This window comes from Notolabrus celidotus, chromosome 14 (genome assembly GCF_009762535.1).
Source record: "Notolabrus celidotus isolate fNotCel1 chromosome 14, fNotCel1.pri, whole genome shotgun sequence".
Lineage (NCBI taxonomy): Eukaryota > Metazoa > Chordata > Actinopteri > Labriformes > Labridae > Notolabrus > Notolabrus celidotus.
Window position 1 is genome coordinate 94,325 of NC_048285.1, and position 20,853 is coordinate 115,177.

The 20,853-nt window shown below is 42.6% G+C and overlaps 2 protein-coding genes across 2 annotated transcripts in view; both read left to right on the forward strand.

The window, feature by feature from the left end:
• The window catches only part of LOC117825078 (NACHT, LRR and PYD domains-containing protein 12-like), a gene marked incomplete at its 5' end in the record, with an annotated part of 108,709 nt that overhangs the window by 33,588 nt on the left and 54,268 nt on the right, over positions 1-20,853 (forward strand). The window lies entirely within an intron of this gene.
• LOC117825077 (NLR family CARD domain-containing protein 3-like) lies at positions 10,396-17,751 on the forward strand. Its single transcript, XM_034700710.1, is given in 7 exon segments — positions 10,396-10,560; positions 11,102-11,309; positions 11,568-13,374; positions 13,469-13,647; positions 13,650-13,911; positions 16,642-16,688; positions 16,813-17,751. Coding segments are annotated over 7 exon segments (3,135 nt in total). The 5' UTR covers positions 10,396-10,464; the 3' UTR covers positions 17,349-17,751.

Sequence of the window (20,853 nt, forward strand, 5' to 3'; positions counted from 1 at the left end):
ACTGTCTGAAGACAACAGGGAGGTGACACTTGTGAGAGAGGATCAGCCATATTCTTATCATCCAGACAGATTTGACTCCTGGGCTCAGCTGCTGTGTAGAGATGGTCTGACTGGTCGCTGTTACTGGGAGGTCAAGTGGAGAGGATGGGTTCATATATCAGTGAGTTACAGAGGAATCAGCAGGAAAGGAGACAGTAACGACTGTCTGTTTGGATGGAATGATCATTCCTGGAGTCTATTCTGCTCTGATAAAGGTTACTCTGTCCGTCACAATAAGAGAAGAACAGACCTCCCTCTCTCCTTGTACTCTGTCTCTGACAGAGTAGCAGTGTATGTGGACTGTCCTGCTGGCACTCTGTCCTTCTACAGAGTCTCCTCTGACTCTCTGATCCACCTCCACACCTTCAGGACCACCTTCACTGAACCTCTGTATCCTGGGTTTCGGTTTTGGTCTCCTGGTTCCTCAGTGCGTCTGTGTTCTGTGTAGGACGGAGAGTCTCCTCCTCTCTACACAAACACAAACTGAGTATTTGACTGTTTCTGTCACATCAGCATGAACGTCTGTTATCAAAGAGCATGACTCCACGGAAAACTGTCAGACTGAACTTTAGTTATTCACATCTCTATTGTGAAAAACATCAAGCCTCATTCATCCTTTTTTCTTCTTCAATGTAATCAAAGAAAGTTTGTGAGAACAGTCTGAATCAGATCCATTAAACTGTTCTTCACCTGCAGAGATTTTCCCCCCTGCGTTTAAACTCAAGAAGCCATGTCCTCATGAGACTGCAGGGTGGTTTGCACACAAACATCCAAATCAGACAGAAGCTGAGAGGAGAGCAGCAGGGATCTGGTGATGTACTTTGACTAATGATTTTTGTTTGATGGAAATAAAAACACTTATTTGGACTACACTGTTGTGTGGTGTGCTGACAGCATATAACCAGATGTTTACAGCTGTACTTACCTCTAACCAAACAGCATCAGTCCATCAGAGATTAGACAGTATACCTACAGTATACCTACAGGATGAGAGCCCACAGCTCAGCTCTGTACAGCACAGAGTGGAGATGTGGCAGCTCATCTCAGTCATAATCAGGTGCAAAACTGAATTCGACCTCTAGATGGAGCAGATAGTGGGGCAAATGATGTGTGATTCTTTGTGTTCACGTACTGCCACCTAGAGGCTGATTTGAAGAACTACCTGAGACTAGGAAGTTTAAGAGTGAACTCACCTTACTGTGTTGTTAAGAGGCTGTCTGTGTCCACTACTTTATTAGATAAGTGCAGTCCATAGACATTTCACCAGAGAAAGGAAAGGTCATATCTTATTGTTTAACCCCGCCCCCTATCACCCAGGTTAACAGGAAGTACTCAATACTTGAAGTCAGTTGTAGATAAAGTACCTTTAACTTTGTCTGGAGTAGATTCACAGATCAGAACTTTTACTTCTACTCCAGTAACACGTCATCAGAGTCACTGTTCCTTTATTTTAGTGTTTCAGAACTCTGTTCATCCCTGGTAGGAACTTAGTTTGAGTCAACAGCAATTTCAGAGAGCAATGGGTGACTACATCCAAGTTTGATAAGTATAAACTGTACTTTGAGACTTTTATGATCCATCTCACAAAGTTTGATTCTGTTAATGTTTGAAGTGGTTCAGGTGTTTCAGTCTAAAGTTCAGAGCGGCTCTGTTATCCTTAAAGAACACTTCAGTGTGAAGGTGAACACAGAGAGTTTAGACTTCATGTGAAGAATGCTGAAAACCTCCTTCTGTCAGTTCCATGTTTGTTCTCTCTCTGCTTGGTTTCCTGTTTGAAGCTGCTGATTCATTTCACCATCAGAAGGTAACCTAACAAACACTGTTCATCATGTTTGTGTGAGTCTGTTTAACTGACCTGAGAACAGTACAGATGGTGGTAGAGATGTGATGTGTTGTTTGTGGCTGCATTGGTAGATAAGTCTGATCTAAAAGTAAATTTAACAGATTTGATGTGAACAAATATTGTTTTAGGTCATCTAGAGGTGGAGTTGTCATGCTCTAACTTGTCTCTGAAAGTCTGAGTATGAAAACACTGATACATATTACAACAGAGTAACCACCTGAGGGGTATACTATGAGGCTGGATTTGCAGTTATCGAGGTAACTTCAGGGTTAACTCTGGATTTTCAGTATTATGAAAGTGGTTCCTGTCTTACCTGGGTGAATCACCATGGTTACTCATGCTGAACTCCTAACCTGCTCAGGGGCAGGTTCTATTCAGGATCAGAGATCAGTTTGTAGAAAACTCCGCCCACTGACCAACCAGGTCACTCGATCACAAAGCTCTGTGAGCTGATCGCGAGGGAAGGGGGGAGAGACGGGCAGGACACTTTGTCTACCTGTATGATTTTATATCTAAAATACTGATGACAGTTATTTTCTTTCCTGACATCAAACTTAAACAGAGTCTAAAGCAGGTGATCCAGGGGAATTTGTACATTTAATAGCCTACATTTAATGAAATAAAACTGCGCATGCTTATAACTTTGAATCATGGTTTCATTTTTATTAGTCCTAACCACAGCGCTCAGTTTGATACCGTCAGGACTGCAGCTGAAGTATTAAGTCTAAAACTGTCACACACAACACAAGATTACATCAGAGAGAGAGAGATCACTGTCAGGGAATTAGCAGTTATCATTATCAGATCTAACGCTCACTGAATTAAGATATATAAGATGTCTTTAGTTCATTCACTCTGTCTCATCAGTTATTCCTTCATGTTTGAAGCTGTGTTGAAGGTAGTCTGGATTATGTGTTTCACTTCATATTTTTCTAATGTCAGTGCAGTGTTTGAAAAATATGTCCATGTGCAGACAGCAGACTGTCCGTGTCTGTGATTGGCCACATGTTCTCCACCCCGTTCATGTGAACGCGCTCGGGGTGACTCAAGATTGACTCATCATGTTGATAACCAGCTTTGTGTGATAGCTTAGCATAATCTCCTTTGTTAGGTTCAGTGAGCCGGATCAGGAGGAGATATCTGGGATATGTTGAACTTGCTTTGTAGTATACCCCTCAGCTCTCAGCAGATTGTGCGTGAGGCTGTTAGCACCAGAGTTTGTGAATCATGTCTTATTTGTAATGAAGCTCATTTAAATAGAAAAGGTCCTGCTTTGCCTTAAATGAATACATAATGACTCATTTAAATGGATTCAAACAACACGGGAGCACATAGACCATAAACTGTCTAAATAATGGACGTAGTATCTGTGACGTCACCCATCTGTTTCTGATGCGCTGTTTTGAGGCCATTTGTCGGCGGCAGCCATATTGGAAATGTTGAACTCAACATAACTGCTGTCGAGCGAGTGTGACGTAAAGAGGCGGGCTTTTAGCCTCCTCGCCAACAGCTACAGTGTTCCCGCCTGTCAATCAAGTCAGCTGTGCCTCTCATTGGAAGACTCGTAATCTTAATATCTTCTAAACTGTCTCTTGGCAGAGTGCCTGCAGTTTGTGCAGCGTTTAACTCTTTATGTGTTCTTATGGAGCGCTGTTTGTGAAGTTGTGCACACTGAAATCAACAGGAACATTTTTCCATATTTAGCTCTAAAATGTATTAAAATGTGGCAGGAATTTTTAAAGTCACTATTTATCACATTTAGAGCAATATTTGACGAAAAAGACGAAACATCTCTTACAGTACAAATCTGCAGGAGTCATATTAACAGCTGTAACCCCATTCACCACGGCTCGCTAAGTATAACACACTTTAAGCTCAAAATGGTCTAGTGGTGAAAGAGACATCCCATTGTAAAATAACTGTCTAGGGTTAAGTATGACTCTCACTCTTCTGAATATATATATATTTAGAGGCTACCAGAAAAACTAGACAAATTACCTTAATGTGATTTACACAAAATCCTCACCAACTTTAAAGCATGCAGCAATAAACAACTCAACAAGATATCTCAGTTTTGTATATGTGTTGGCAGAACTTGAAATGTTTCACAAGAAATGCAGAAACAATTAGAAACAGTGAACACCAAATGAAGTAAATAAAATACCCGGGGTATTTAGTTTAAAGGTTCTTTAGTCTGTTTTAAACTGAGTGCACTCTTAATTGTTCGTTTAGCAAGCTTGCATTTAGTTTCGTTGGCGCGCTTTAATGTCGGAGCTCATGGAGAACACAGCAACCGTACCTCCTTTTGTGGAATGGAAACAACTCCTACCATGTAGAGGGATGTATTCCTTAGTCTCAAACAACACAGCAGCGATGGACAGCCAGGTAACACCACACACCCCTCAGGAAGATTAATTCTCCCGCGAGTCTACCGTCCACAGCTCCACTGCGCCCGCGTTCTCCTCCTTCTTCTTCAGGCTTCCCCGTCTCTCTCCCAAGGTCACCTGGACTTACACTTCCAGGTCATTCACTCCCTAATGTAAACATAACGTGGCCGAAGTATTTTTAAACCTTTTTTTGAGAGTATTTAAACACATGAAATATACATATTTGAACAGTAAATTATTAATGAAGTTCGACATAATAATGATCTGTGCCTTCTTAAAGTTCTGTTAGTTTTACATCATTTCAATATGACAACTGAAAAATACAATCAGGCATTTTATCCATAAAAGACATTCTTGTGCTTTATCAAAAAAATATATGTGATAATAATACTGATATTTATCAGGTTATTACACAACATTTGTTAGCTCACAAGGCTGACAGCAGAACAGTTAAATCAATATTTATATTTAACAGGATCCAACACAACACTGACTGACCTTCACATAAATACCAACACTCTTTATTAACAGATTGTACAATGATTGATTAAAACCTTCTTTATTTTTCATAAAACTCAGAATTCAGAAATAATTATCTTGTGAAGTCAGAAAAACAGGATCCTCTTCTCAACTGAGTACACTATGCCTCCATTAGCCAGAAAGTTTTATTACTTTATGAGTTTAATAACAGTATCAAAGGTCAATCATATGGTCCCTTATAAACTGAACTCATTCAACAACATGTGGGATTATTATCAAAAGTAATGCAGCAATAATAGTTAGTTATTAACTGCTCATGAAGAATTAAAATAAGTTCCATGAAGAGTTCACTCAACATTTTAAAACATTAAAGAAATACTGTTGAAATATATATTTGAAGTTAGAACATTCAGTCTTATAATCAGCCCCCTATGCATTTATAAACAGAGCTAATAAACATAGCACAAAAAGTAAGGACATTTGTGTTTGGTAGATTTTCTTTGTTGTAACAATGCTTCTTGGTAACAAATCTGAAACAGTTGGAAAGCCTGAGCATTTGCATTGCGCCCGTTGTGTTGGTCACTGGCACAAACAGAACACCCAAGCTGATCCCTAAAGTGTTCAATGGGGTCAAAGTCAGGACTGCTGGAGGCCTTTCCATCCTCTCCAATCCCAATCTCTGGAGGTAGTCTCTGAGAAACCCCGCTCTGTGGGGGCGAACGTTGTCATCTTGGAGGATAGAGATCGGCCCCGGACTGTGGAGATGTAGGATTGCCACTGGTTGCAGAATCTCATCTCGATATCTCTCTGCATTGAAAATGCCTCCAATGATGACCAGCCTCGTTTGTCCAGTGAGGAAGATGTCGCCCCACACCATCACACCACCTCCACCAGAAGATGTTACTCAATCAGTGCAGCAATCAGCATAGCGTTCTCCACGTCTTCTCCACACTTTGACTCTAAGGTCCAACTGCTGTAGGAAGTATCTGGACTCATTACTGAACATAACATTCCTCTACATGTTCAGGTTCCAGCTCACGTGTTGCTGACATGAGCGCAAACAGGCCTGACGGTGAAGGGCAGTCATGGCAGGCCTTCTTGCAGCCCATGAAACCGGAGATTGGCTGCTTGCAGTCTGTTCTGAATTGTCGGGGCAGGGAGCCGTTTTGTCCTGCAAACCTCGACTGTAAATCTGTAGAAAACGGCCTACAGTTACTGAGTGAAACAGTCTTCTTCAGGTGTCATCATCTTGGGACGTCCACTTCACAGCCTCTCTCTGACGTCCCCCGTTATGTGGAACTTGGTCTTCACTTTGGAGATGGTACTACGGCTCACTCCAAATAATGCTGCAACTTGGTTTTGTGGAACACCAGCTTGAAGTTGTCGTATTGCACAAGCCCTATCCAGATCAATCCAACATGGCATGCTGATTCTTGGAGCAGATAACTACTGACCTCTGTAGCAGGGCCCATGCTCACAGGTGCCAAAATCTCAAAAGAGTCAATAACAACAGTAGACTAAGCTGTTTGGCAAATTCTTCATGGATGCCTCCCACAAACTCAGCTCTGCTGCTCGTCCTACGATTGCATGTTTCTTACAAATGTGGCGTCATTTAAAAAGGAAACAAACAGGCTTTCCAACGGTATAAGATTTATTGCCCAGCAGCATTGTTACAACAAAGAAACAATTACCAAACACAAACATCCTACTTTATGTTCTGTGTGTAGTACTGTAGCAAAAAATACAACTTGAAAGAATCATACAACATCAATCAATCATTCTTTATTTATATAGCAGCAGATCACAGCGCATTTTAGCAGAGCACTTTGCAGCATTTAGCAAGTTACAGTGGCAAGGACAAACTTCCTTTAACAGGCAGAAACCTCCAGCAGGACCAGACTCAGTCCTGTTGTAATGAATGAGCATGTTGTTGTGTTTGTGTGTAGGTGGGCGCTCTGCAATGAATCGAGATGTGGACACAGAGGAGGGAGCTCCTCCCTCTAAAACCACTCTGTGGAGGGAACATAAAGGTCACAGGTAAGATGAGGATCTCTACCTGTTCATGACTCTGCTCCATGTCAGAGATCAGCACTATTTATACTCAGAGCTGTGTGTGTGTGTCTGTGCATGTTGCAGCCCAAAGCAGATGTATGGACCAGACTCTCATGGACCTGGACCCAGCTGTGTGTCCTTTAAGAGTGACCGATCTATGAACAGACCTATTGATTTCAAAGATGGACGTCGGTCTGATCATCTAAGGTAATAATCAAAGAAGTGTTTATATCAGAATCAAATATTAGAAAAGTTTGTAGTAAATTTCAGCAGCACTCAAAATTGGAAGATTTTCAGAGTTCATGTTTGTTCATCAGTGTTTGTGATTCTGTCAGAGTTCAACATCAGAGACCAGACTCTCCTGGACCTGGACCCAGCTGTGTGTCCTTAAAGAGTGATGACTCTATGCACAGACCTATTCATTTGAAAGATGGACGTCGGTCTGATCGTCTAAGGTAATAATCGATCACACTGATTTTATCAGAATTGAAGCATTAGAAAAGTTTATATTAAGTAAGTAAGCTTTATTTTTATCAAGTTTTTCACAGACAAATGTCACAAAGTGCTTTCCAAAGACAAGACATGCAGAAAGAAATATAAAACCGATAGGCAACATAAAAAGTACAGAGGGTACATGATCCTTAAAAGCATTAAATGTTCTATGAGAGTCAACTAAAAGCTTTCCTGAATAAATGAGTTTTTAATGTAGACTGAAAAACATCTACAGATTCTGCAGAGCGCAGGGATATCCAGAGCCTAGGGGCTACAGCCTGGAAGGCTCTGTCACCATGAGTGCTGAGGTGTGTTCGTGGAACAGTTAAAAGGTGTAACATGTTGGACCTGCGTGGGCGAGGTGGCTGGTAGGGGTGAATGAGTTCTGACAAGTATTCTGGAGTCTGACCGTGTAGGGATCTGTAAGTAAGTGTGAGGATTTTGTACTGGATTCTATAAGGGACGGGGAGCCAGTGAGGGGATTTAACTACCGGGTCTATGTGAGACCGTTTGTTTGACCGTGTTAGTACTCTGGCTGCTGCATTCTGTGTTGACTGGAGGCGACTGAGGGCAGACATGCTGAGAGATAAAAACAGAGAATTACAGTAGCCGATGCGTGATGAAATGAATGCATGAATTCAGAGACCAGACTCTCCTGGACCTGGACCCAGCTGTGTGTCCTTAAAGAGTGACGACTCTATGCACAGACCTATTTATTTCAAAGATGGACATCAGTCTGATCATCTTAGGTAATAATTGATCACACTGTTTTTATCAGAATCAAACATTAGAAAAGTTTGTAGTAAATTTCAGCAGCACTCAAACCTGGAAGATTTTCACAGTTCATGTTTGTTCATCAGTGTTTGTGATTCTGTCAGAGTCCAACATCAGAGACCAGACTCTCCTGGACCTGGACCCAGCCGTGTGTCCTTAAAGAGTGACGACTCTATGGACAGACCTATTTATTCCAAAGATGGACGTCAGTCTGATCATCTAAGGTAATAATCGATCTCACCAATTTTATCAGAATTGAAGCATTAGAAAAGTTTGTACTCAGTAAGTAAACTGTAGTAATACAGCGTTTTTCACAGACAAATGTCACAAAGTGCTTTCCAAAGACAAGACATGCAGAAAGAAAGATAAAACTGATAGGCAACATAAAAAGTACAGAGGGTACATGATCCTTAAAAGCATTAAAAGTTCTACGAGAGTCAACTAAAAGCTTTCCTGAATAAATGGGTTTTAATGTAGACTGAAAAACATCTACAGACTCTGCAGAGCGCAGGGATATCGGCAGGGTGTTCCAGAGCCTAGGGGCTACAGCCTGGAAGGCTCTGTCACCACGAGTGCTGAGGTGTGTTTGTGGAACAGTTAAAAGGTGTAACATGTTGGACCTGCGTGGGCGAGGTGGCTGGTAGGGGTGAATGAGTTCTGACAAGTATTCTGGAGTCTGACCGTGTAGGGATCTGTAAGTAAGTGTGAGGATTTTGCACTGGATTCTATAAGGGACGGGGAGCCAGTGAGGGGATTTAACTACCGGGTCTATGTGAGACCGTTTGTTTGACCGTGTTAGTACTCTGGCTGCTGCATTCTGTGTTGACTGCAGGCGACTGAGGGCGGACATGCTGAGAGATGAAAACAGAGAATTACAGTAGCCGATGCGTGATGAAATGAATGCATGAATTCAGAGACCAGACTCTCGTGGACCTGGACCCAGCTGTGTGTCCTTAAAGAGTGACGACTCTATGCACAGACCTATTTATTTCAAAGATGGACGTCAATCTGATGATCTTAGGTAATAATTGATCACACTGTTTTTATCAGAATCAAACATTAGAAAAGTTTGTAGTAAATTTCAGCAGCACTCAAAATCGGAAGATTTTCAGAGTTCATGTTTGTTCATCAGTGTTTGTCATTCTGTTAGAGTCCAACATCAGAGACCAGACTCTCCTGGACCTGGACCCAGCTGTGTGTCTTTAAAGAGTGACGACTCTGTGCACAGACCTATTGAGTTCAAAGATGGACGTCGGTCTGATCATCTAAGGTAATAATCGATCACACCAATTTTATCAGAATTAAAGAATTTAAAAAGTTTATATTAAGTAAGTAAGCTTTATTTTTATTGCGTTTTTCACAGACAAATGTCACAAAGTGCTTTCCAAAGACAAGACATGCAGAAAGAAAGATAAAACCGATAGGCAACATAAAAAGTACAGAGGGTACATGATCCTTAAAAGCATTAAATGTTCTATGAGAGTCAACTAAAAGCTTTCCTGAATAAATGAGTTTTTAATGTAGACTGAAAAACATCTACAGACTCTGCAGAGCGCAGGGATATCGGCAGGGTGTTCCAGAGCCTAGGGGCTACAGCCTGGAAGGCTCTGTCACCACGAGTGCTGAGGTGTGTTTGTGGAACAGTTAAAAGGTGTAACATGTTGGACCTGCGTGGGCGAGGTGGCTGGTAGGGGTGAATGAGTTCTGACAAGTATTCTGGAGTCTGACCGTGTAGGGATCTGTAAGTAAGTGTGAGGATTTTGTACTGGATTCTGTAAGGGACGGGGAGCCAGTGAGGGGATTTAACTACCGGGTCTATGTGAGACCGTTTGTTTGACCGTGTTAGTACTCTGGCTGCTGCATTCTGTGTTGACTGCAGGCGACTGAGGGCAGACATGCTGAGAGATGAAAACAGAGAATTACAGTAGTCGATGCGTGATGAAATGAATTGCATGAAGAGACCAGACTCTCCTGGACCTGGACCCAGCTTTGTGTCCTTAAAGAGTGACGACTCTATGCACAGACCTATTTATTTCAAAGATGGACATCAGTCTGATCATCTTAGGTAATAATTGATCACACTGTTTTTATCAGAATCAAACATTAGAAAAGTTTGTAGTAAATTTCAGCAGTGAACTCAAAATCGGAAGATTTTCAGAGTTCATGTTTGTTCATCAGTGTTTGCCATTCTGTTAGAGTCCAACATCAGAGACCAGGCTCTCCTGGACCTGGATCCAGCTGTGTGTCCTTAAAGAGTGACGACTCTATCCACAGACCTATTGAGTTCAAAGATGGAGAGATTTGTGATGATGAAAGGTAAGACTGTCCTGTGTTTGGAGGAGGATCCATAAGACAGACTCTATCAGATGTAACACTGTGTGTCATTACATAAAGTACATGATATTATATTTGTTCCACAGAGTTCAGAGATCAGAGGCTCCCATTGGTCAGTCTGCCCAGCAGCATCAAACACAGCTGGACTCCATATTGATGGTGAGTAAATGTACAAACACAGCTCCTCCTGAGAATCAGAGCACACACTCATTCTGTTTGGATGTTTCTGTTTCCTGATCACACTGCAAACATCATCTCTGCCTGAACTCTCTTCACACTCAGTGTTTGACTGATTGAATGAAGCCTTACATTTCTGAGCTGCACACAGTCAGAGGTCAGAGGTCATGCTGCTCTCACACAGACTCAGACTTTGGCAGCAGAGTTCCCAAAGTGAGTCCAGTTTGAGGTCTAAACAACAGAAACACTTTGCTTCATGTTAATGACAGCTGCTGCTTTCAGCTTCATTCTAATAAACACATCAGGTCTAAAGTCACTGCAGACTTCTTCTGGATGAAAGCACACCAGGAGATTTCTCCAACAGGAAGTTCATTTCATAGAAACTTGACTTGTAGAAGACAGGACCATCCACAGACTACGTCCTGAAGCAGCATTGTGATCCAGTCTCCATGCTGGACTCTGCAGACCAGCAGGCTCTCTGTCTGTCACAGATGATCTAATGTTCTGTTTTGTTCTCCTCCAGCTGCTCCAGGAGAACATCATCAGTTTTGTAAAGACCGAGCTGAAGAAGATCCAGATAGTTCTGAGTCCAGATTACCCAGAATGCTTAGGGAGCCAGAGGGAGGATGAGGATGAAGAGCAGAGGAGGAGCAGAGAGGCCTTTCTGGAGATCACTCTGCACTTCCTGAGGAGAATGAAGCAGGAGGAGCTGGCTGACTGTCTGCAGAGCAGTAAGAGGATTTGAACACATTGAACATGATGGAGAGAGGAAATGGAGACAACATGGGAGAGGTTTACATTTTAAACTCTGCTGTTAATATGATGCACACATTTGGATCACATCTATGAGCTGTGAGAAACTGTTCACAGCTGATGAAGAGATTTCAGAGAGGAGGAAAATCAAATCCATCCTGATGTCTGAAAGTGTAAATTCATCAGACTGATTGTAGCTTCAGATCATTCATCACATTTCTCTTTAGTTATTTCAGGAACTGTTCCTGCTGCAGAGTGCAGACGTAAACTGAAGTCTCACCTGAAGGAGAAGTTCCAGTGTGTGTTTGAGGGGATCGCTAAAGCAGGAAACCCAACCCTTCTGAACCAGGTCTACACAGAGCTCTACATCACAGAGGGAGGGACTGGAGAGGTCAATGATGAACATGAGGTCAGACAGATTGAAGCAGCATCCAGGACCCCACACAGACCAGAGACCACCATCAGACATGAAGACATCTTTAAAGGCTCACCTGGAAGAGATCAACCAATCAGAGCAGTGCTGACAAAGGGAGTGGCTGGCATCGGGAAAACAGTCTTAACACAGAAGTTCACTCTGGACTGGGCTGAAGACAAAGACCACCAGGACATCCAGTTCACATTCCCCTTCACTTTCAGAGAGCTGAATGTGCTGAGAGAGAGAAAGTTCAGCTTGGTGGAACTTGTTCATCACTTCTTTACTCAGACCAGAGAAGCAGGACTCTGCAGGTTTGAAGAGTTCCAGGTTGTGTTCATCTTTGACGGTCTGGATGAGTGTCGACTTCCTCTGGACTTCAGCAACAATCAGATCCTGACTGATGTTACACAGTCCACCTCAGTGGATGTGCTGCTGACAAACCTCATCAGGGGGAACCTGCTCCCCTCTGCTCGCCTCTGGATCACCACACGACCTGCAGCAGCCAATCAGATCCCTCCTGAGTGTGTTGACATGGTGACAGAGGTCAGAGGGTTCACTGACCCTCAGAAGATGGAGTACTTCAGGAAGAGGTTCAGAGACCAGGAGCAGGCCAACAGAATCATCTCCCACATCAAGACCTCCCGAAGCCTCCACATCATGTGCCACATCCCGGTCTTCTGCTGGATCACTGCTACAGTTCTGGAGGATGTGCTGAAGACCAGAGAGGGAGGAGAGCTGCCCAGGACCCTGACTCAGATGTACATCCACTTCCTGGTGGTCCAGTCCAAACTGAAGAACATCAAGTATGATGGAGGAGCTGAGACTGATCCACTCTGGAGTCGAGAAAGCAGGAGGATGATCAAGTCTCTGGGAAAACTGGCTTTTGATCAGCTGCAGAAAGGAAACCTGATCTTCTATGAGTCCGACCTGACAGAGTGTGGCATCAAGATCAAGGAAGCCTCAGTGTACTCAGGAGTGTTCACACAGATCTTCAGAGAGGAGAGAGGACTGTACCAGGACCAGGTGTTCTGCTTCATCCACCTGAGCATTCAGGAGTTTCTGGCTGCTCTTCATGTCCATCTGACCTTCACCAACTCTGGACTCAACCTGATGGAAGAAGAACAACCCGCGTGCCTGATCTCTAAAATCTATAGGGAAAAACCTGAACTGAAATGGGTCCACCAGAGTGCTGTGGACCAGGCCTTACAGAGTCCAAACGGACACCTGGACTTGTTCTTGCACTTCCTCCTGGGTCTTTCACTGCAGACCAATCAGACTCTCCTGAGAGGTCTGCTGAAACAGACAGGAAGTAGCTCAAAGACCAATCAGAAAACAGTCCAGTACATAAAGAAGAAGATCAGTGAGGATCTGTCTGCAGAGAGAAGCATCAACCTGTTCCACTGTCTGAATGAACTGAATGATCGTTCTCTAGTGGAGGAGATCCAGGAGTCCCTGAGATCAGGACGTCTCTCCACAGAGAAACTGTCTCCTGCTCAGTGGTCAGCTCTGGTCTTCATCTTACTGTCCTCAGAGAAAGATCTGGACGTGTTTGACCTGAAGAAATACTCTGCTTCAGAGGAGGCTCTTCTGAGGCTGCTGCCAGTGATCAAAGCCTCCAACAAAGCTGTGTGAGTTCATGAGTGAGACATTTTATATATACTTAATTCTGCTCATGACAACTGTGAAAGCATTCGTTTGGTCTTCTTACTTTTCCTTTTACAGGCTGAGTGGATGTAACCTGTCAGAGAGAAGCTGTGAAGCTCTGTCCTCAGTCCTAAGCTCACAGTCCTCCAGTCTGAGAGAGCTGGACCTGAGTAACAACAACCTGCAGGATTCTGGAGTGAAGAGTGTGTCTGCTGGATTGGGAAGTCCACATTGTAAACTGGAAACTCTCAGGTCAGGTTTTCTGTTGATTCTACTGGACAGAAATCTTTGAGTATATTTAGAATTTATAGACTTTTGCTTAATCTTACTGTGTTTTCCAACTCCAGATTGTCAGGGTGTCTGATCACAGAGGAAGGCTGCGCTTCTCTGGCCTCCGCTCTGAGCTCCAACCCCTCCCACCTTAGAGAGCTGGACCTGAGCTACAACCATCCAGGAGACTCAGGTGTCGAGCAGCTCTCTGCTCGACAGAAGGATCCAGACAGCAGACTGGATACACTGAGGTATAACATGACAAGAGCTCAAACACTGAATGTGTAAAAGAAAACATTTCACATTAAAAGCATCTTACTTTGATTATTCCTTTGAGAGGAGTGATTGGGACTGAATCAGGCACTCACTCACTAAATGTCAATAAACTGATAAGCTTTCATTATCAGCTGACTGATCAGGTGAACGACAGCTGTCCTGTCTTCTTAAAGTGAAATCTGACAGTTTCTACGTTTAGAGAGAATCATGACGCAGACTGAATCGTCTTTTCTTTCAGCATCATGAGTAAAGGTTGTAGATTTAGATACATGAGGACTCTCTTCATTGTTGACACCATATATCTCCTTAGATGTTCTCTGATATTTCATTTATTGTCTTTAAACATGTCATCATGTAACACACTATCCTTTGTGTTAACCAGTGTTCATTTCGTTAACAAAATGATGACGATAAATGTTCGTCAACGACTCATTTTTTCATGATGAAAACGAGACTATGACGAGCTAAAGATCATCACTGATAATAAAACTCTGATGAACGTATGTTTAGATTTTGTTGACGAGACGAAAACATTAGTGTTGGACCGTCGGACATTAAGAATCCATGTTTCCCCCTGTGCTGTGCGTCTTTAAAGATGGCGTGATGACTTCCTGTGACAGGCTGAGTTATTATCTGAGGGGTTCAGTGTTAGCTTGGTCTTTACCTGCAGCAGGTGTGCTTTATGAACCAGCTCTCCTCACCTCCATGCATCTGTCTCATCTTCATTGAGGATTTTTACCCCCCGGTGTGCGTTAGTGACAAAGACACAACCGGGGGACGTCTGTTTAATATTTGATGTTTGACGTTGTTGCCGTGGTTACCGTAAAAAGCTTGGCGTCTACAGCTTGATTTAATCCAGTTTAGTGAAACATCAGACACATTTAGTAAGTTTGGATCAACTCCTCGTCATCAAAGATGAAGATGCATTTCAGAGTGAACTGACTGTGTCCAGTGCGCCTGTCACTGCAGGTGCATTCAGGGACCGTCGTAAAAGTGCAATACAGTCCTTTCATTGCATTTTACTGTGAATCAAGAGAATCTAAATACAGTCACAGTGGTCACATCAAGAATGTTTTCTTTTGACATTTTAGCAGGGCCAGGCTGAATTATTTAACTTCAGATATTACACAAAGTGTTAAAGGAGTGTTGACGATTTGAACTCTTGGTATAACCCTGATACCGATATCTGATCCACTACATGAATTATTTAAAGAGTGAAGATGTTTCTGCAAAAATCAATGACTAACATGTTTTGAGTTTCCGTCGACTAAAACTAGACTAAGACTATAAAGGGCTGAAAATACTAAAATGTGACTAAAAATAACATTTAATCTAAAGACTAAGACTAAATCTAAAAGAGCCGCCAAAATTAACACTGGAATTAACAACAGCATCACTTCACTTCTTTAGTGGTTATGTTATATACAGAAAAAGTCAGATGTGACTGTTCATCAAATTAAATTGTGTGAAGAGAAAGAAAACAGATATTTCATTGAAGGAATATAATTATTATTAATAATGCGTAGAAATAAAAAGACCTAATCTCTAATGTCGCCTTTACACCAGGCGCAGGAATGTTTTGTGTTCACTCGCTCTATTAGCGGTCAAAATCACATGTGCACAAGCGCAAAAAACGTACATTTTCGCGAGAGGGAGGGGGGTTCCCACACCACATCAGCCTGTTGTTATCAAACAAGGTTGAGCTTACGGACATTAAATGGGGAAGCCAGTTTTGCTAAAGGGGCAGAACTAACTTCCTACTACAACCCATAGCTGGATTCAAGGGACAAAGTTTTTCACAACTCAGCAGATAATCCTCCTGGGTTAAACAATGAGATCAAACAGTATTCATTGAGCTTGATCAGCCCAGATATACTGGTTTACTGACACAGCTACATTCAGGGAGACCAGCAGCAGACCTGTCAGTCACCATCAGCTTCATAAACATGCTGCTACCTGCTGTTTGTCTCAGCAGGGACCAGAGTTTACGTTGGGCTTTTTTTACGTCGGCCAGTTCGGCCGGTGATATTCCAGAATTCCTGCCGTATAGACTAACTGTCAGACATCCGCTCTGAAAGCCTGATCTGCTTAATAACTTAAATTTACCAGCAATACAACACTGAAAACACTGACACAGTAACACAGAAGATCACATTTAAAATTAGATTTCAATCAATTAATAAATAATATGATCAACGGGAGTCAGCGCATCAATGCCAACCTGCTGCATGGAGAAAGAGGGGGAGGGAGAGAGACTTTATGTGTAGTGCTGCCGTAATGCATCAGACCAACACGCCTGGACTTTCTTTTTCTCAAAGTGCAGTTTTCATAATCTGGTTTACATTCACATGGACATTATAGAGCACTTCATAGTCTAATAAGCACTATAGTTTATGTCATGCAAGAAAGACGATTTGAATGAAGAAACAAGTCTCTTTTTAAAGCAGGAAAACAAAGTCTCCATGTTGGAGGACAGAGCAAAAGCCAGCCTTTGCTTTTTGAATCTTTGACTTCTTCTTCTTCTTTTTCTCTGAGTATCTCAACACTGTCAGAAAAAGAGACAGAGTGATGGAGACAGCTGGCTCAGAGGAGTTTCAGCCTGTTTCTCTGTCACAGGGACAAACTGAGGAACACTGCTTCATGTTGAACAGCAGGTAGGACTCATGTTGGACTGAACATCACTCTGACTGTGTTTCTTCCTCCAGGGTGGACCATGGTGGAGAGCAGTGGTTAAAACCTGGACTGAAGAAGTGTAAGTGTGGAATCAGTTTGACTCATGAGGACCAAACAGCAGACTGTCAGCTAACAAAGAATAAAGCCTTCAGGTGTGTCTGATGATAAACTGCTGCTGTGTTGTGTCTTTATCTCTCCATCAGATGTCTGTGAACTCACTCTGGACTCAAACACAGCAAACAGAAACCTCAGACTGTCTGAAGACAAGAGGGAAGTGACATATGTGAGAGAGAATCAGTCATATCCTAACCATCCAGACAGATTTGACTACTGGACTCAGCTGCTGTGTAGAGATGGTCTGACTGGTCGCTGTTACTGGGAGGTCGAGTGGAGAGGAGGGGTTGATATATCAGTGAGTTACAGAGGAATCAGAAGGAAAGAAGGCCGTAACGACTGTGTGTTTGGATGGAATGATCAGTGCTGGACTCTGTTCTGCTCTGATGAAGGTTATTTTGTCCTTCACAATAACAGAAGAACAGACCTCCCTCTCTCCTCGTTCTCTGACTCTGACAGAGTAGCAGTGTATGTGGACTGTCCTGCTGGCACTCTGTCCTTCTACAGAGTCTCCTCTGACTCACTGATCCACCTCCACACCTTCAGGACCACCTTCACTACACCTCTGTGTCCTGGGTTTAGGTTGCGGTCTCCTGGTTCCTCAGTGTGTCTGTGTTCTGTGTAGGACGGAGAGTCTCCTCCTCTCTACACAAACACAAACTGAGTATTTGACTGTTTCTGTCACATCAGCATGAACGTCTGTTATCAAAGAGCATGACTCCACGGAAAAGTGTCAGACTGAACTTTAGTTATTCACATCTCTATTGTGAAAAACATCAAGCCTCATTCATCCTTTTTTCTTCTTCAACGTAATCAAAGAAAGTTTGTGAGAACAGTCTGAATCAGATCCATTAAACTGTTCTTCACCTGCAGAGATTTCCCCCCCTGTGTTTAAACTGATGAAGCCATGTCCTCATGAGACTGCAGGGTGGTTTGCACACAAACATCCAAATCAGACAGAAGCTGAGAGGAGAGCAGCAGGGATCTGGTGATGTACTTTGACTAATGATTTTTGTTTGATGGAAATAAAAACACGTATTTGGACGACACTGTTGTGTGGTGTGCTGACAGCATATAACCAGATGTTTACAGCTGTACTTACCTCTCACCAAACAGCATCAGTCCATCAGAGATTAGACTCTCACTCCTCTTGAATAGCTGCACACAGGCGGCTCAACCTGAAACAACCAAACACAACATTTCAGCTACACGTTGGTGATGATGTAGATTGATGTTGACACATGTTGTACAGCTGCTAATGTTAAATTAACATCATGTCAAACTTTATAAATGTTGAAAGGAGAAAATAACATTTAAAGAACATTTAAATACATTAACATACCTTCAAATGACGTCACTTTCCCAGCCTTCCACAGGAGCAGCCGTTTCATCAGCACAGGTCCACGTTGTAAAAATTAATAAAGTAAAAATAAAAGTTAATAGAATTAAACTTTTTTTTAAATGGATCATAAAGGTCACATAATACAGTTTATATTTATCAAACATGGATGTAGTCACTCATTGTCTTCTGTAACTGCTGTTGACTCAAACTAAGTTCCTACCAGGGATGAACAGAGTTCTGAAACACTAAAATAAAGGAACAGTGACTCTGATGACGTGTTACTGGAGTAGAAGTAAAAGTTCTGATCTGTGAATCTACTCCAGACAAAGTTAAAGGTACTTTATCTACAACTGACTTCAAGTATTGAGTACTTCCTGTTAACCTGGGTGATAGGGGGCGGGGTTAAACAATAAGATATGACCTTTCCTTTCTCTGATGTAATGTCTATGGACTGCACTTATCTAATAAAGTAGTGGACACAGACAGCCTCTTAACAACACAGTGAGGTGAGTTCACTCTTAAACTTCCTAGTCACAGGTAGTTCTTCAAATCAGCCTCTAGGTGGCAGTACGTGAACACAAAGAATCACACATCATTTGCCCCACTATCTGCTCCATCTAGAGGTCGAATTCAGTTTTGCACCTGATTATGACTGAGATGAGCTGCCACATCTCCACTCTGTGCTGTACAGAGCTGAGCTGTGGGCTCTCATCCTGTAGGTATACTGTAGGTACAAGGCATTCCTATGCTCAGCTAACGTCTGCAAAATCTTCATTATGGAGAAACATGATTAAAAATCCCAACATCAGTTAGGTGTTTGCTGTCCTTGTATTAAAAATTATAAATGGATAATGAATTACAAAAATGAACTCTGCATTGTTTCATTCTTTTCTGTCTTCAGAGAATAAAACTGCTCATCCACATCATTTTCAAACACATTGGAAAGACGTGATTACCATGTGTCGGCTGCCGTGCTCGTTGCTGCGTTCTTACGTTACAGACTGTGGTCTTCTGTTTCATGTTGTGCAGATATGAGTCCTTGTAGTTGCATATGCAGCATGTTGACTGTGTGCTGTTGATTTTACACCAGCTCCAGATTTAATTCTAATTTATTTTTAAATGAACATTCTCAAAACTTTGATTTAATATTTTCTGCCATTGTAGTTAATGACACCAAGTATTTTTGTGCACCTTTAACCCTGTATATAATAGTGATGTGTCATGATCTAAAGCTGCGGCTCTGAGAGTCGATGCTTTATAGTGGATCAGAAGAGCCGGCTCACATCCAGAGAGAGCCGGCTCCCAGTTTGTTCCTTTCCCTGCTTAGCTCTCTCAGTGCTCAGCCCCAGCTCTGCTCACAGCAGAACTTTGTTTTGATTGGTCAGCATGGCGGCCATGCGGCCAATCACATGTATATATAATATAGGATACAGGGGATGGAGGGGAGGCTGTGTATCGTGGCTTCATCTGTTCCTTCAGAGAGGGTTAGGGTTAGGGTTCTTCTCAAAGACCGGGCAAATACTCACTGAGAGGAGAAACCGGATCAGACCATCCAAGCAGAGGGATCTGATTTTACTCAATGCCAACCTGAGGACATTAATAATGTTTGCTCCAGTTTAGTTCTGGTTCTGTTTGCTTTAGTTTGGTTCTGGTTCGGTTCTGGTTCGTATTGGTTCTGGTTCGGTTCTGGTTCGGTTTGCTTGAGTTCCGTTCTAGTTCGGTTCTGGTTCGATTTTGGTTCTGGTTCGGTTCTGGTTCGGTTTGCTTGAGTTCGGTTCTGGTTCGATTTTGGTTCTTGTTCGGTTCTGATTCGGTTCTGATTCGGTTTTTGTTCGGTTCTGGTTAAGTTCTGGTTTGGTTTGCTTGAGCTGGGTTCCGGTTCGGTTCTGGTTCGGTTTGCTTGAGTTCGGTTCTGTTTCGGTTCTAGTTCTGTTTTGGTTCTGGTTTGGCTCTGGCTCGGTTTAGTTCTGTTTGGTTGTGTTTCTGGTTAAATTTGGTTCTGGTTCTGTTTGCTTGAGTTTAATTCTGGTTCTAACCCTAACCCTAATCACAACCCCAACCCTAACCCTAACCCTAATCACAACCCTAACCCTAACTCTAACCCTAATCAAAACCCTAGCCCTAACCCTAACCCTAATCCTAACCCTAACCCTAATCCTAACCCTATCCCTAACCCTAACCCTAATCCTAACCCTAACCCTGATTCTAATCCCAACCATAATCTTAACCCTAATCACAACCCTAACCCTAACCCTAATCCTAACCCTAACCCTAATCCTAACCCTAATCCTAACCCTAAACCCTAATCCTAACCCTAATCACAACCCTAACCCTAACCCTAATCCTAACCCTAACCCTAATCCTTACCCTAATCCTAACCCTAATCACAACCCTAACCCTAACCCTAACCCTAATCCTAACCCTAACCCTAACCCTAATCACAACTCTAACCCTAACCCTAACCCTACCCCTAATCACAACCCCAACCCTAACCCTAACCCTAATCACAACCCTGACCCTAACCCTAACCCTAATCACAACCCTAACCCTAACCCTAACCCTAAACCTATCCCTAACCCTAACCCTAATCCTAACCCTAATCCTAACCCTAACCCTAACCCTAATCCTAATCCCAACCCTAATCCTAACCCTAATCACAACCGTAACCCTAACCCTAATCCTAACTCTAACCCTAATCCTAACCCTAACCCTAACCCTAACCCTAATCCTAACCCTAACCCTTATTCTAACCCTAATCCTAACCCTAACCCTAATCCTAATCCTAACC